General features: G+C 37.0%; 1 protein-coding gene across 3 annotated transcripts in view; it reads right to left on the reverse strand.

Annotated features, from left to right (window-relative positions):
• The window catches only part of KIF5C (kinesin family member 5C), a 210,626-nt gene that overhangs the window by 42,960 nt on the left and 152,025 nt on the right, over nucleotides 1-15,641 (reverse strand). For all 3 annotated transcript variants that reach the window (XM_072613152.1, XM_072613155.1, XM_072613153.1), the window contains 4 exons: nucleotides 15,298-15,366; nucleotides 12,680-12,886; nucleotides 8,956-9,102; nucleotides 630-818 (listed from right to left, as the gene is read on the reverse strand). In XM_072613152.1, the coding sequence (XP_072469253.1) occupies nucleotides 630-818; nucleotides 8,956-9,102; nucleotides 12,680-12,886; nucleotides 15,298-15,366 (612 nt within the window). The remainder of the gene's footprint in view (nucleotides 1-629; nucleotides 819-8,955; nucleotides 9,103-12,679; nucleotides 12,887-15,297; nucleotides 15,367-15,641) is intronic.

Consider the following 15,641-nt stretch of genomic DNA (forward strand, 5'->3'; position numbering starts at 1 on the left):
TGGCATGAATTATTTAGAAACATACATTGAACTACTCATAAGAAAACAAACCAAAATGTCAAGCTTAAATATCAATAGTAACACTGAGTGATGTTTTCACATTTTTTTTCTATAATGGAAAAAGTGATAGCATTACTTGATGGCAGGGAAGTTAGCATGGATGCTAGGTAACTACCCTACAAAGAGCAATTCTGATTTTCCTGTAATAAACTAAACACGTAGGATAAAGAGTGACTATCCACCAAAAAGATGATTTCAAAAAGAATCTTGCAATAGCAGATTTTCTTCTAACACATAAATCATTTCAAAATTCCAGATTATATGGCATTTCTCCATTTATCAAAAAATAAGTACCACTCTCTGACCAAGGAAACCTAGATGCTTCAGGAAGCTCAAGTGACAAAAAAAAAAAACCCCAAAACAATTCACTGTAAGTTTAAACTTGTGCTAATTAACTCTATTACTTCTCACAGGAAATTTCTACTGGTCAGAGCTACTCTAGATGATTCTCATGTAAAAGAAAGTGAACAACTACGTTAACGATACCTGACCACCCTAAGCAGCCCAATGAAGGACGAAGCTATTTCAAGAGGGCAAGGAGAGCAGATGAGGAGGAACAAATGACATACCTGTGAGATGAGCAGTTGACAGGCAGCAAGCTCCCGCTCGCTGGCATTCATCTTCCGGTTGGAATCAATCTGTGCACTTTCCAGCTGTTTACTCCGGTTCACCAGAGACTTCACCTCAGACTTCATCTTACTGATGTACAGTCGTGCCATGGTAAACTCCTCCTCAATCACTCCATTCACATCTGCTAACTGAGCACACAAGAGGACACCACTATTTAGTTTTGACCCAAGGTAGAAGTCAAAACTCCAGATTGATCCTTCCTCTCTAGAGCCCCTTGGATATTAAAAGCAGTGTTGAAAAGTTTCCATTATTCTAAATTTTAAGGAAGAATTTTGATAGAGACATTCTCCAAATTGACAATCTACATAGAAGTCAAATACTCCACTGGAGGTGATCAAGGGGACATTGGAGCATTAGGTCAAGGGGAAAAAAGAACTTTGGAATTAGGAAATGATCTTTATAAGCCAAGTACCAAAGGCTCATGTAGTCACCTGTAACCCCACATTCTAGGATACAAAGCATCCATAGCTACTGCACAGAGTTATTAGGCACAGAGAGAATATGGGAGGTGGTAAAAGAAATCAGAAAGTTCTAAAATCACTGGACCAAGTCTACTTTGAAAGAGGAGCCCCTTTAGGTGTTGGCCTTCCTTGACATTACTCAGCAACTCTTACCCACATTCATTGGCCATCTTCCCAAAGCTATATAGGCTAAAAACAATAATAACACTCATTTACAAAGAACCTTATCATTTACAGAGTACACTCTTCACAATAATCCAGTAAGTTAGGTGGCAGAGATACCATTGTCCTAATTTGACAGATGAAGAAATTGAGGCTTTGAGAGGTTGGTAACTGACTTATTAATGGTCAAATACCAAGTGCTTGAATCTGGGCCTTCTAAACAAACTACATTGAATCACACTGATCCTCCTATGTGTTTTCCAGGAGAAACCAAACTAACCTCTTAGTAACTAAAAATCTACAGTTAAAAATGTCAAGTATAATTTTGCTTCAGCTGCCATAAGAAAATGGTTTATGATTTTGTCACGGCTTCACTGCAAGGGAAGTTAAGGGGAAAATCTTGTGTTCATCTAAAAAGATGGAAGTCTATTACATACCGACAATAGTAAAATCACCTAAATAAAAAAGACCTTCAGAGATCATCCAGTTAGATCCAAGTTTTCAGAAACCTTCTACATAACAAGCATCACAGAATCACAAAGGATAGAAAAAGGAACAAGCATTTATTAAGTACCAACTATCTGTCAGGCACTGTGCTAAGTGCTTTACAAATTTTGTTCCATGATCTTCACAACAATTTGGGAGTAGGTGCTATTTTGATCCCCATTTTACAGATTCGATTACAAACTGAGGCAGATTGAATGACTTGCCCAAGAGGTCACACAGGTAGAAAATGTCTGAGGGCAGATTTGAACCAAAAACTTCCTGCCTTCGGATTCAAATCTCTATTCACTGTGCTTCTATTAATTAACACTCTTAATTAACTAGACCTTTCGTTGTACTATTCTCTTAAGGAAAAGAGAACACAAAGAAACCATTGTAGTAAAAAAAAAAAAATACACACAGAACTTCTAGGGATGCATTATGATCAGTACATGTTAAATTCATCCTTCTCTATCTACAGACTACCATCATAATTGACATTCACAAAGTAGCATAATAAAAGAATGTTGGACTTCGCATCCAAGAACCTGGGTTAGAATCTTGGCTCTGCCTGTTACTACCCTGGGCAAGTTTATTCCCCTCTAAGATCCTCAGTTACCTCATTTGTTAAAAGAGAGGTTTGAAACAAATTTCCCCTCCAGTTCTACGTGTAGGCTCCTATGATCTCAAAGCATAACAAAATCCTGAGTCATCAAAGAAAGAATGAATTGAGTTGACTGTGCTATGCGAACTAAGGCAGTATTAATCTTAAAAGTCTACAATAGTCCGTGTAAATTTGGCCTAGAAGTACTACATAAGCAGACAACTTTTTTTTTTTTACTAAAATAGTTTCTTTTTTAACAATTCCTCTTTTTCCTAAAAGAAGAGTACTCTCTAATGGAAGAATATATGTTGAAAAAATTTCTAAAGCTAGGAAGTCACACAAAAAAGGATTTTCTTCTTTACCCGCAGTTAAGAAGAAAATCCAAATGGATAAAAACACCAATTCCCTGATTATCCTAGTATCTGAGGTTTGCTGTTTTGTTATTTTTCTTGATTACCAGTGTAATGTACTACATACCCCCCTCACTCCTAGGTTGAACTGTTTTCCTAAAGAGTTAGGAACCCTTTGCATTTTATAGATCCACAGTCTTCTTCAGTCATCCTTCAGTCAAGCTCTAGTATTTAACATTAAACCAAACATTCTCATGCATCTTTCAATCAATTTAATCACGTTTCAGCTCTATGACTTAGATCCCTATGGGGCAGGAGAGAAGCTAAAGCAAGGCACACAAAATAAAAGTTCATAATCCTCCATGTAAACTTGGCCATGAGCAACTGTATAAGCAGATTATACAACTCACTGTACAAATATTAGTTAAATGTGTATAATTTTGTTTCGCCACCAGAGGGTATCACAGCATTTCAGCAAATAGGTTTTTATGATAATGGTTATACTGGTATGTGATGACAGGTTAAGATTGGTTATTGGGCTAGAACCTGGTTTTGTAATACTTCAGAGTACCTAATAGTTGTGAATAAGGTATGTCACTTAAAGATAAATGTGTCCATTTACATCATGGCTACTATCGTAACTCGTTCTGTATTGGCGTGTTTTTAAATGATCATTGGGGAATGAAGATATGGAGTCAGATGAACTCTGAAGAATTAGCAACAAATATAGATTAATCATCAAGAAGGACCTAAAGCCCAGCTTTCAGAATTTAGCAAATACTAAGCTACATGCCTTCTACGTGCTTAGCACCATACAGAATTCCATTTTCAAAGGTAAAAGCTACGGAGCATAACTCTCTCTGATTCCCAGTGTAATGGCACACCTTCCCTAAGCTAGCTATGTTTCTGATTAAATATAAAGCATTCCTCCCAGTGTCCTTCCTCCTATGTCCTTTTGAATGTAACAACAGCTAGTAAGAATAGTTCACATTTATATAACATTTCAATAAAGCTCTTTTCTCATCACACCCCTTCAAGGCAAGGAGCAAAAGTGCTATTACTAACATTTAATTTGCCCACAGCCACACAGATGATAAGTGACACATTTCGGACATTAAATTAGGTAAGACTAGTTCTGTTTCCTCTACACTACACTGCCTATCTTAGATAATGGACTGGAAGATTGTGCGATTAAGGCTAGATCTCCTGGTTACTGGTACCTGGCTGACACAGAGACAAAGCTAGAGAATACATTCTGACTATATTCTACTGGCAAATGGGGAAAGGATTAGGAGGAATGGCCTCTTTCAACCCGACTTCATCTCTCTGACACCCTAAAAGCATCCTGCCCCTAACAACTTTTCCCCATGCCACCTTCCAAAGACATAGAGTTGTAAGGGACCCAAAGGTACAAGTAGATGAGTTATTGCTTTTCCTAATTCAGAATAAAGTCATGCCACAGGACATTTCATATTTCTGAGCCTAAAAGAAATCAAGGTACATTAACAACAACAAGAAGATCAAAATAAGTTTCATTTATTTTGCCTCTCCCTTAAATACTCTTTTGATTTGTTCTTAGAAATACTTCCCTTTTTGTTTTGGTAGGTGACAAAACAAATTTCAAGGTGGATACCCCTGATTCCGGGGAAAATTAGTCTTTTTTTTAATAAAGATTAAGTCAGTCTCCTCTTTGGACTAATGGAGACCAACTCACATAATTTTTGTTTTAGTTTGGTAGCAGACTGCTCCTCATGGCTATATACCTGCCACCAGAAGGTGTAGCATTGAATAGCATATCAGAAATATAAATCACAGAGAAAAGTCCCCCATCCATTATCTTCTGGATAAAAAGGAAACTACATACCGTACTCCTACAGCCACATCAATTCAGTTCAGTCATTTTTCAGTCATGTCCAGCTCTTCACGACCCCATTTGAGTTTTTTAGAGATGTTTACCATTCATTTATCCAGCTCATTTTACGGATAAGGAACTGAGACAAACAAGATTATATGACTTGTGTCACATACCTAGTAAGTGTCTAAAACCAGATTTGAACTCAGGAACACTAGTCTTCCTAACTCCAGGTCTGGTATTTTATCCACTGCATCCCCTACCTGCCCCAATCAAATCCCCCTAATCAAATAAGAAAAGCATACATCCAGCCAATGAATTTGAAGAAATGCTAAACTTTCTTTCCATAGGAATACTACTTCTCCTTTAAAGAAAGAATCATAATTCTAGGTCAAGACACAGTCATTAAAGTTTAAAATGATTAAGATGTGTCAATGAAATTAACTAGGGCTGGAAATTCTAAAATCTACTTTGAATCCTACTGAATGAATCCTCCTGGCATGTACCACATTATAGTACATACTGTATATACCTATACTGTGTTCGTATGCAGAGGATGATTCAAACAGAAGTCATAGTTTCTGACCTCAAAGAGTTTATAATATCTTAAAGGGAAAAGACAAATATACACAAAATTATAGTATTAGGTAAGATATGATAAGTGCAATGAGAAACATACAAACAAAGTGCTATGTAGGCTCAGAGGAAAGGATAGACCATATCTGGTTGGTGGCAGGAAAAGATTAAGAAAAACTTAAAGGAGAAGATGATATCTGAATTGGGTCCTAAAAATAGGCAGGACATCAACAAGCAGAAAGAAAGCTGGGATGAAAGGAGGGGAATATCCTAGGCACAACAAAGACAATATAAAGAAAGGTATAAAGAAAGGAAGACATAGGAGTGTTTTCAGGGATCAGTTTGGTAGGAAACTTAAGAGTACAAGACAAAGGTAAATAGGAAAAAGGCAGAAAAACTAGATGGAGCTATATTGAGAAGGGCTTTGATTGTCAGGATATGGAGCCTGGACTTTATCAGAAGAGCAATGGAGGGTCAATAAGGGTTTTTTAAGAGAGGGGTGACATGATCAGATCAATGCATCAGGAAGAATGACGTGGCAGTGCTATAGGGATGGACAGATTATTTTAGGAACATTAATTTCAAAGCTATTAGAGTAGTCGTCCAAGAAAGAAGCCATGATGGCCCTGAAGTAGGGAAGTAGAAACAAAGATGAAAAGCAGGGGATAGACACAAGGGAATACTGAAGGGTAAAATCAACAGGATTTGACAACTAATTGGATGTGGGGAAGAGGGGAGGGAAAGAGCAACATCTTAGCAGCATCCAGTTGAGTGTTTTAAAATTATTTCAATCATGCTTCAAATTCCCTAAGGCGGTGTTTTAATGCTCCAACACCCAGGCACTCCTTGATTTCATTTGCATTTTACATCAGCTCTATTTTGCAGCTTAACATATTGCCCTTTTTTCATTGACAGCAGAAGGAGCCAACAGTACATAAATCAACTCTGCCTTTAATTTAAAAGGGTCTTGGTAATCAGCAAAATGTTAGGATTTTGTTTGTCTAAGACCAAAAAGTTCTTCCAAAAATTAAGTCAAACTTTAATAACAAAACTTGGATGAAATGGATTTAATTCCATGGCACCTGAATATTGAATGAAGTTACAAAATCATTCACAAGCATTTATTAAACGTCTGCTTATAAATACTTAGGCCATAAGAGAATATCAGAGTTGAAAGGAAGTTACCTAGTTCAACATCTCCTCTCCTAGAAAACTCAGCTTTAAAGATACTCAGATGGACTTTTTCTATACTATTCAAAATGTGCATCATTGAGAGAGGCCCCCAGACATTATTTTTTTAATAACAGATCAAATTTATACAGTATTTTACATACATAATATCATTTGAACCTCAAAAGGGCCTTATACTGTAGCTAGCACAAGTATTATTATTCCCATTTAACAGATTAAGAATATCAAGGTTCTGCCAGGACACAATTAAATGGCAGAGCCAGGACTCAGACTCATCCTGTTTTTGACTACAAGTCCAAGGTCTTTCCCTCCCAACTTATATGACCACTTTCTCATAAACTGTCTACGTATAAAACAGATGAGCAACATGAAAACAATTTAGTAAAAATAAACATTGATATAGATTAATAGATAAGTAGATTTAATAGAAAGATGAGAGAGAAAGATGGGAGAGAGAGGGAGGGGAAAGAAACAGAAGAGGAAGGAGAAGGAAAGAAGTTGGATTTAAAGATTAGTCAACTTCACATAACAGTGAATTTTCACTTTTCAAGCAGTTATTTGGAATTTATGCAGACAAAAATCTCATGCATGTCTTCTGTGTCTTAAAACTTTATCTCCTTCCTTAAAATTTAAGCTCTGATGCTTTCCTGTAAGTCTGGAATTCAAGAGGTAGATAAGTTTTTCCCATGTAACTAGAGTCAGTATAATTAATTCTAAGCCTTTAATTCTTCAAAGGCTGATTATTTGTATAACTCCCTGTTTCTTCTTTAACCAGTGGTTGCCTAAATTTATGACATTTTGCCACTTCTTATCATGCCTACTGGATACTAGACCTGTCACGAGGAGATAACTCAAATCTGTTATTCACCAGTTCTTGAAACAGTTTACAGGAGAGAAGGTTGGTATTTCTGCATTTTCACTTTTCATTCTATGACTATTCTCCATTTATATAATTAAAAATTATTTGAACTGTTAAGTTAGCTCAGAATTTTGCAACATAATGTTGCTGAAATCAGATGGTATTGGTGAATTTAAAGTCAGATGGTACTGATGAATCTTCACATAGGCTCGTTAGCTATACTCGTTTTCTGGATGTAAACTCATCCTTACCTCAGACAGTTTACATTGGCAAATGCATGCCTTATATGAAGGTCCTTTTAAAAACTATTTCTTAGCTTATAGTCTCTTCTTCTTCTCCCTCTTCCCTACCCCTTTCTGTCTCTCTTCTCCCCACTCTCCCCAGTAGCTCAAAAGAAACAGGAGATGCACAAATTTAGAGAATCCACCCCAGATCTTCACATGAACTATTTGTGCCTGACCTGTGGTAGAGTGTTCCAAGCTCATATTGGTCTGATCAGTCACAGTCAGACACTATAACTTGACTCTAACACAGTGATGCCATTTTGGTCCTTTTTGAGAATGAAGGACAACAACCAACCTTCTCCCATTCTCCATAATTGGTCTTTTGGACATTTCCCTACATGTGCATTATTCACAACACAAGGAGCTAAAAACAAGCTTCTTTCCTATCTTCCCACTCTAAAAAAGGGAAAAATCAAGGTTGACAGGGTTTAGATACAGAATTAAATGATACCTTTTACTTTACAATCCCTTTTTAAGTTTTATATTTGTAAAAATATGCAAAGTACTGAATAACAAAAAAATAATAAAGATATACAACAGAGTAGTGAGAAAAATCTCACCCCACCATATTTTCAAAGGAAAACAAATCCCGTATGTAAATAACTATAACTTTCATTTCTATCTAGTTTTGTTTTTTTCCCAACTCACTGTTGGGAAAAATTCTCCCTAAACGTTGACAAATGTCTTCAGAGAATGGGGACATTTACTTTAATCCAATCACAATTTTTATATGGCCACAATCCACTAGACTGTAAGCTTTTGGAGAATAGAGATTGTTTTTTGCCTCTTTTTATATTCCCAGTGCTGAAAACAGTACCTGCCATACAGTAAACATGTAATAAATGTTCATTGACTGACTGGTTCCCAGGATTGAAAGTCAAATTCCACCTTCTTTTCCCAACATATTCCTAACTTCACGGGATTAACTCCCATAGAATATAAGAAATTATTTTATTTTTGTCTTTGTATCCCCAGCACCCAGACCAGCTCGGGTGTGTGTGTGTGTGTGTGTGTGTGTGTGTGTGTGTGTGTGTGTGTGTGTGTGTGTGTGTGTGTGTGTGTATACATATATGGTAGCCATTTCATAAGTGTTTATCTATTGACTGTTTAGCCTAACAGGGATCTTAGAGGCCACTTAATCCAAACTCTCATTTCACAGATCCAAAAAGTAGAAGATTTTCCCAGTGTCATATAGACACTAAGTGAGATTCAAAGCCAGCTCCTCTAGCTCCAAATCTAGTATATTTTCCCACTGTGTAGTCCCACTAGCTCATTTCACCAAGACAAACGAAACCAAAGCAGCAAAATGACTGTTCAAGATCACACAGACAGAGCTGCGATTTGAATCCAATATATCTGACTACAAACTGAATTGTCTTTTCCCCCATATACCACGTTGCCATTATAAGAATGATCACCAGAATAAAGGCTGAAATGGCTCACCGTCTTCACATCATTGGTGCCAATGATTCCACCAATCTCCCCCAGGTCCTTCAGCAGTAAATTCAGGATCTCCGTGGCTCGTTTTTTCTGATGGTTACTCAGCTCCTGCAACTGATTCAGTTCTCTTTGTGTTGCAGTCAAGGTAGTCTGGAAAGAATTCATCAATGTTGTTAAAAAAAAAAGACCACTTTTTGGTCCTACGTATAAAATATATCACTTTGAGGAAGATTATAAAGCACTCTCCAGAAAAAAGTTCTTTTATTATTAGTGGTGGTTATAAAAAAAATCGGAAAAATTGGATTTTTTAAAAGTCTAATATTGGCATCAGTTATAGATTCCAAAATAAAATTCTGGGCATTTCTCAACGTGCTCTGTCCAATATAACAGGGGATACTATGGAGGGGGGGGGAGTGAAAGGAGAGAAGAGAAGAGAGAGAAAATAGAGAAGAAAAGGGAGAAAATAGAAGAGAAAAGGAAGTGGAGGTAGAAAAGGAGAAAGAGAAGGAAAGGGGCTCAATTCAGATCCTTTAAAATTCTGAACATTCCAATTGCTAAAAATGTAAAATACGTATTTCTATTTCAACCAACATTGTACTTTCTAAGAATCCAATCATATCCCTAACCTTTGTCTTCTGACAAAGTTCTGTCTATTTTCTAGGTAGACTCTCAGATTCTTCCCTTACTTGGGAGATGGAAGTCTTATAGATCTAATAAGTCTCTTAACAATATAGCTATTAAGTTTTTAAAAACTTTTTGTTCAAGAGATACACCCACAGAAATACTAATAAGGGAAAAATTAAATTACAAATAGTTGGCTAATTTTTTTCCTATTTGTAGAAAAACTAAATTGAATGTAGATCATCTTTGCCACATAACACAAAATCAAAGAAGGAAAAGATTCTTTATGTGTTAAAAAGCTCCATTTTGTTGTCAAAGCACTAAACAAACCAGTTTCTTATCTATTCCTGAAATATCGTGAGAAAGAACTAGTGCTTTAGCACATATAGTAACACAAGCTTCTTGAGGGCACATGTTTTTTCAATTTTTACATTTGTATAGAAGCTAGCTCTGTGCCTGGTACATAGTAGGTACTTTAAATTTCTTGTTGATTGACTAACTCCATGCATCAACAAAATAACTATCTTTGGCTGCTCAGTATTTTTCTTTAATTAACTGAACCTACAAAGAAAGCAGTCCCTCCAGCACCAAAGACACGTAAGCTAATACAAATCAATTTACATAATTCTTCCAAATATATCTCTTACAATATAACACATTTTACTGATTAGACTATGAAAATTACTTAAGAACTAGCTAGTAGCACTTAGCAGATGAATGATAAGGAACGACAAAATGGTACTACGGAAAATCATTCATTGATAGTAAGTAGAAAAAAAATCATTCTCAATGCTGGGGACACAAAAACAAAAATGAAACAGTCCCTGCCCTCAAGGAGCTTATACTCTATGAAAGTTAATCCTGTGAAGTTGGGAATATGTTAGGAGAAGAAGGTGGAAATTGATTTTCAATTCTGGGAACCAGTCAATCAATAAACATTTATTAAATATTTATTATATGTCAGCTACTGTTCTCAGCACTGGGAATATAAAAAGAGGCAAAAGACAATTATTAGTTATCAATTAGTTTCTTACTAGCTAAAATTCTAATGGAGTACTAAACACAAGTCTCCTTACAAAAGGGATGGCTGAATGTCTTTCAGTGTTGCCAATGCTTCTTTGATTTTCTATTTTAAAAGTCCAGGTTGAAAATACAAAAAATTATTCCAAAATTTATCTACCCTATCTTGAGAAATTATTAGAAAAGTCTCTGCCAGCCCAGCTGAGTTTATGAAGTCAATGACATTGCTTGCATCCCCTATGGTGAGTAGATTAAGTTTCACAGCACCATCTGTTAACACCCTTTGCCAATCAAGTTTGGATGTCTTCCATAAAGCAGACTGGACAAATTCTCATGATGCCAAGCCATTATGCAGAGGTTCCCAGGGAAGCAGTCCACTGCTGAACCTTGTTTCTTTCTCTCCCCTGCAACACACATTTGCCAAATGGTAAAGGGCAAAAAGCAGCAAGTTACTTCTCAGACAGTTAGATAGAATGCTTTACTGGAGCCTAGGGTGGACAGACCTCATCACAAATTCCATGATATGAAACTGACCCCACCTTTTCCAATACATAATAAAGGGCTGGGGGTGGGAAGGTAAGTTGGAGGGGCCAGTTACAACAACAAGTAAACAACAAGCCAAATCATACTGAACAGAATCCTAGAATAATCAAAATAAAGGTTAAGGGTGGATGGGGGTGGGAGGAGGAGAGGAGGTATCCTTGGTAGAGAGGAGCACATTGGGTGGAAAGGTGGGCTTGAAGGGGAAGAGATGAGCTCCACTGGGGATGAGATATCTAGTAGTAGGTAGTTGATGATGTGAGGACAGAGCCTGGACAAGAGGCTGGAGATGGATATTTAGATCCGTGAATCTGTTGAATAGTAATTAGATCTGCGAGTCTGCTGAATAGTAATTCAACTCCTCCATCAATCTACAAGCATTTATTAAGCCTTGATTGCGTACCAGCCATCACATTAAAGGTGTTTAAATGTGTAAATACAATACATAGAACAATCTACTCACAGGATGCTTGAACTCCAATGGTAGAGAAAAAAAGTAACTTAAAAGCTCACCAAGAAAGAGAGGGTAGAGAGAAGGCCAAGGACAGAACATTGGGGTAACAAGGCCATGTGCTCAAACCCAGACATTAAAGCAAATAATTATATCTTATGGTAATAAATTCATATATATATCACTGTGGCAAAAATAATAAAACAAAGGTTAAGACAAGATGTAGGGAGCAGTAGGTTGGAGGAAGTAAAAAGACCTTGGAAGATGAGAAATAACTACAACTCCTCAACTCTGTCATTAGAATTTAAAGATTTGTGTCTATCAGATTTCAGTAAGAGACAACTACACTTTAAGTGTAGGCAAAAGTCACATCTACAAGCTACTGTCCTCATTGAGAGGAGCTAAGAAAATGAATCAAATACTCCAATGCTCCACCACACTCATGTCTCCAATTGCACTACTACATACAATTAGTTAAGACATAACCCATTCTGACACTACTACAGAATAAAATGGAGGATGTTGTTTGTTTTTTAGTTGTTTTTCAGTTGTGTTCATCTCTTTGTTATCCTATTTGGGGTTTTCTTGGAAAAGATACTGGAGTGGCTTGTCATTTTCTTGTCCAGATGATTTTACAGATGAGAAACTGAGGCAAACAGGGTTAAGTGAGTTGCTCAGGGTCACATAGCTACTAAGCATCTGAGGCCAGATTTGAACTCAGGAAGATGAGTGTTTCTAACTTCCAGTCTGGTGGTCTATCCACTGAGACATCTAATTGTCCAAAATGGAGGATGATCTCCCAGTGCTCCAGGGAGTTAATGAAGATACAGGGCTCCAGAATAGATATTGCAGGGAAATAAATCAGCAAGCTGAGGAACATCTAACTAACTTTGGGAGTCATGTCTTAAATGTCTATCAGGAAGGCTTGTGTGAAATTCTCAGAAAAAAAATACATTCCAGGCTTTTTGTCAACTGAGACTCTTATCAATCCCCAAAACTTTTAATATATTTTACTACAAATGCAGAAGAACCACCAAAGTGAACAAGTAAGCTGAGAACCTCCCCCTACCCCACCTCAATAGAAAATGTCCCAACCGTTTTCTGGGCTAGCTCATCAGTCAGCTGTTCATTGGCTCGGGTCTTGTCCTCCACTTCCTGTGACTTCTGGTCATAATTGACAGCCAGCTCCTCCAGGGCCTGAAGAACCTCTTTCACCTCATCCTTGGCAGCCTCATTCTCAATCTGGAGACGAGTCAGCTCCTCCTGGATCTTCTCATAGTCTCTCCTTGTGGAAGCCAAAAGCTTTAAAAAAAAATTTAAGTTTTGGAAGAAGTAAGGACCAACCAGCTACAAAACAGAACAAGACTAATTAATGTTACTATAAAATGAGAGCAATGAATTGAGATAATACTCTTTTGAACCAAGGAAATACATTTATTTGTATGCTTGTGATTAGAAACCCTGTGCCACTGCAGAAGGTACAAACTTTTATAAGTGCTCATAAAATGCTGAGTGCTGAAAGCCAAAAAGACATAGATGCAAGAAATACGAATGAGTGAATCAACATCAAACCTTTACAAAGCAGACTTTTCCATTATCCCCATTTTGCATTAGGAATGATTGAGTCAAACTCTATTGGGGCAGGAACTGTGTCTTATCTAATTGTTGAATCAATGCTTTGAACACAGAAATGTTTGTTAAAGAGAACTGGGGGTGGGGGGAGAAAACCATTATAAGGTAATCAATAAATGGAGGATCACAGGTAAGAGTAGGGATTAGACTGGATTGCTAAAGTAGTGATGAATCCATGTTCCATCTCAAAGGAAAGAGACAGAGACAGAGACAGAGAAACAGACAAGTTATAGGTCAAGATGAATGGAGACTTTACTAAATGCTAAAGATGATGTGATTTGATCCTTTTCTCTTGAAACTACAGCATGAAGTTGCTTCAAGATGTAATGACATATCAAAAAGCATTTCATTTTGTGGTTAACTACTCTATGTGTGAAGCAAACAATTGTCAAGCAGTGTTTAGGGTGCTGTCACAGTACCCAAAGTTTTGTTTATATTAATTTGGCTCCCCAGAGTGAATAAGCCAACAGAAGGTCTACCAGTCAGTGAAAGGGAATTGGGCTATCCACTGGAAAAAGTTTATTACAGGCACTTGTTATACCCAAGTGAATCCTTAGAATAATAGAGAAGCTAAGAAAGGGAGAGACAGGGGACAGGCGGAGAGATATCAGAGATGCTGTAGACTTTGAATATATTTGAATAATGTGAAATTAATTACAATATACTTAACCCAAAAGTAGCCCTTATCAAGGAAGACCAGCCAATAAAGTGATCAGAAACTGGCTCATTGAAGGCCTTTGCAATTAGGAGAAAGGAAATGATCACATAAACATTTGTTAGGTAAGAACGAGGGACTAGGGTAAAGGACAGAGTCAAGCTCACCCTTTATAGGTGGAGTCCATACAAAATATACCCAGGCGTTATCAGAAGAGGCAAAGCACAGGACAGAAAAATACTAATGCTCCTTCTTTGGACCTGCATGACTCTCCTGTTTCTCAAGTACTTGGGAAATAAGCATTATATAAATATGTTTTTGAGAAGCATGGTCAACCAAAACAGCAAAAATTATCAACTAATTCTTTTAAGACAACTTTAAAAATATAAGCAACTATTATTACATCTGTGCTGGGTTAATTTCTCATTCTATTTTAATCCAGTCATTGCTATGCAGGCAACTCCAGACTACTCAAAGTCTAGATTTCCAGCTAATGTTACTATTCCCTTCTGTCATAATTTGGCTACTTCATAATTAGTAAGCTCCTCCACCAGAGCAAGTGTGCAGCTTTTCATTTTGGTGAAAAGTTAACTGGAGGAAGAAGGTCGAAAGTATACAGAAGAAATTATTTGGGGGTATTATCTTGGATTTAAATTTACTCATATCTTCCTTTCCCATATTAGCATGAGAATAAAGAGTATCCTCTATAAAGTAAAACTACAATTAATTCCTATTTGCACAAAACCATAATTTAAGTTGGTGAGTGAATGGAAGGTATAGGAGGTAGGGACATGGCATATCTCTACCTTCTGAGGAGGTCAAAACCATGCTTCCACTTTTTTGTGATCTAAAAGCCTTCCAGCAAGGTACCTTACCTCTCCTCTCCCCTCCTTTACTCTCTTCTCTAGATTAGTGCCAAAGGGTAATGGTGATCATGATCAGTGTTGATATCTGAGGGTAGTTGTAAATGGTGCCCAAAATGAGTGTGGAGGAGCAATAGAAGTAATGTCAGCTGGGAATGAAGAGACAGCAATTCATGCCTAGAGTACTAAGATTATCTTATATGTTCTGCCTTCCTAACTTCAAGGACTACTCAGATACCAACTATCTACCGAGGGAAGGAGGGAAGGAGGGAAGGAGGGTAGGAAGGAGGGAAGGAGGGAAGGAAGGAAGGAAGGAAGGAAGGAAGGAAGGAAGGAAGGAAGGAAGGAAGGAGGCCCTTAAAGTGTTAAAAATGTCACAGACTAAGCCTCATTTAGTAAATTCCACTCAGGCAAGCATCATCATACTATCCCAAGATAAAAGAAAACTTAACCAGAAAGTTCTATGTGAGTCAAGCAAAGGTGCTTTTTAAGTCTCTTGGAAAAGTTGCAATGTGTAGAATTAAACAAAAATTCCAATAACTTTGAGTTTTTTGTCTCCTTACCTCATCCTGATCCAACATCTGCTGCTTTAATTTTTCAGCCAGCTGGCTCTGCTGGTTAATTTCATCATCCTAAAATGGAACAGCACATTTAATTTTTTTTTTTTACTAGTGATCCCACTTCTGATACCTAAGTTTCTAGAAAATAGTCACTAAGACATCAGCTATAAGCTTGACAATAGATTAGAGAGAAAATTATAACTCTCCTCCCTCCTACTTTTATTTCAGAAGATAAAGTAATTGACTCCATGTTTTTATTTATTTAAAATACCTCTAAATCCACTTTTCATAATGGATAAAACATCTGAATGTTCTCTGATGTACTACACAACCCTAATCCTACTCAC

Source organism: Notamacropus eugenii, chromosome 5 (genome assembly GCF_028372415.1).
Source record: "Notamacropus eugenii isolate mMacEug1 chromosome 5, mMacEug1.pri_v2, whole genome shotgun sequence".
Classification (NCBI taxonomy): Eukaryota; Metazoa; Chordata; class Mammalia; order Diprotodontia; family Macropodidae; genus Notamacropus; species Notamacropus eugenii.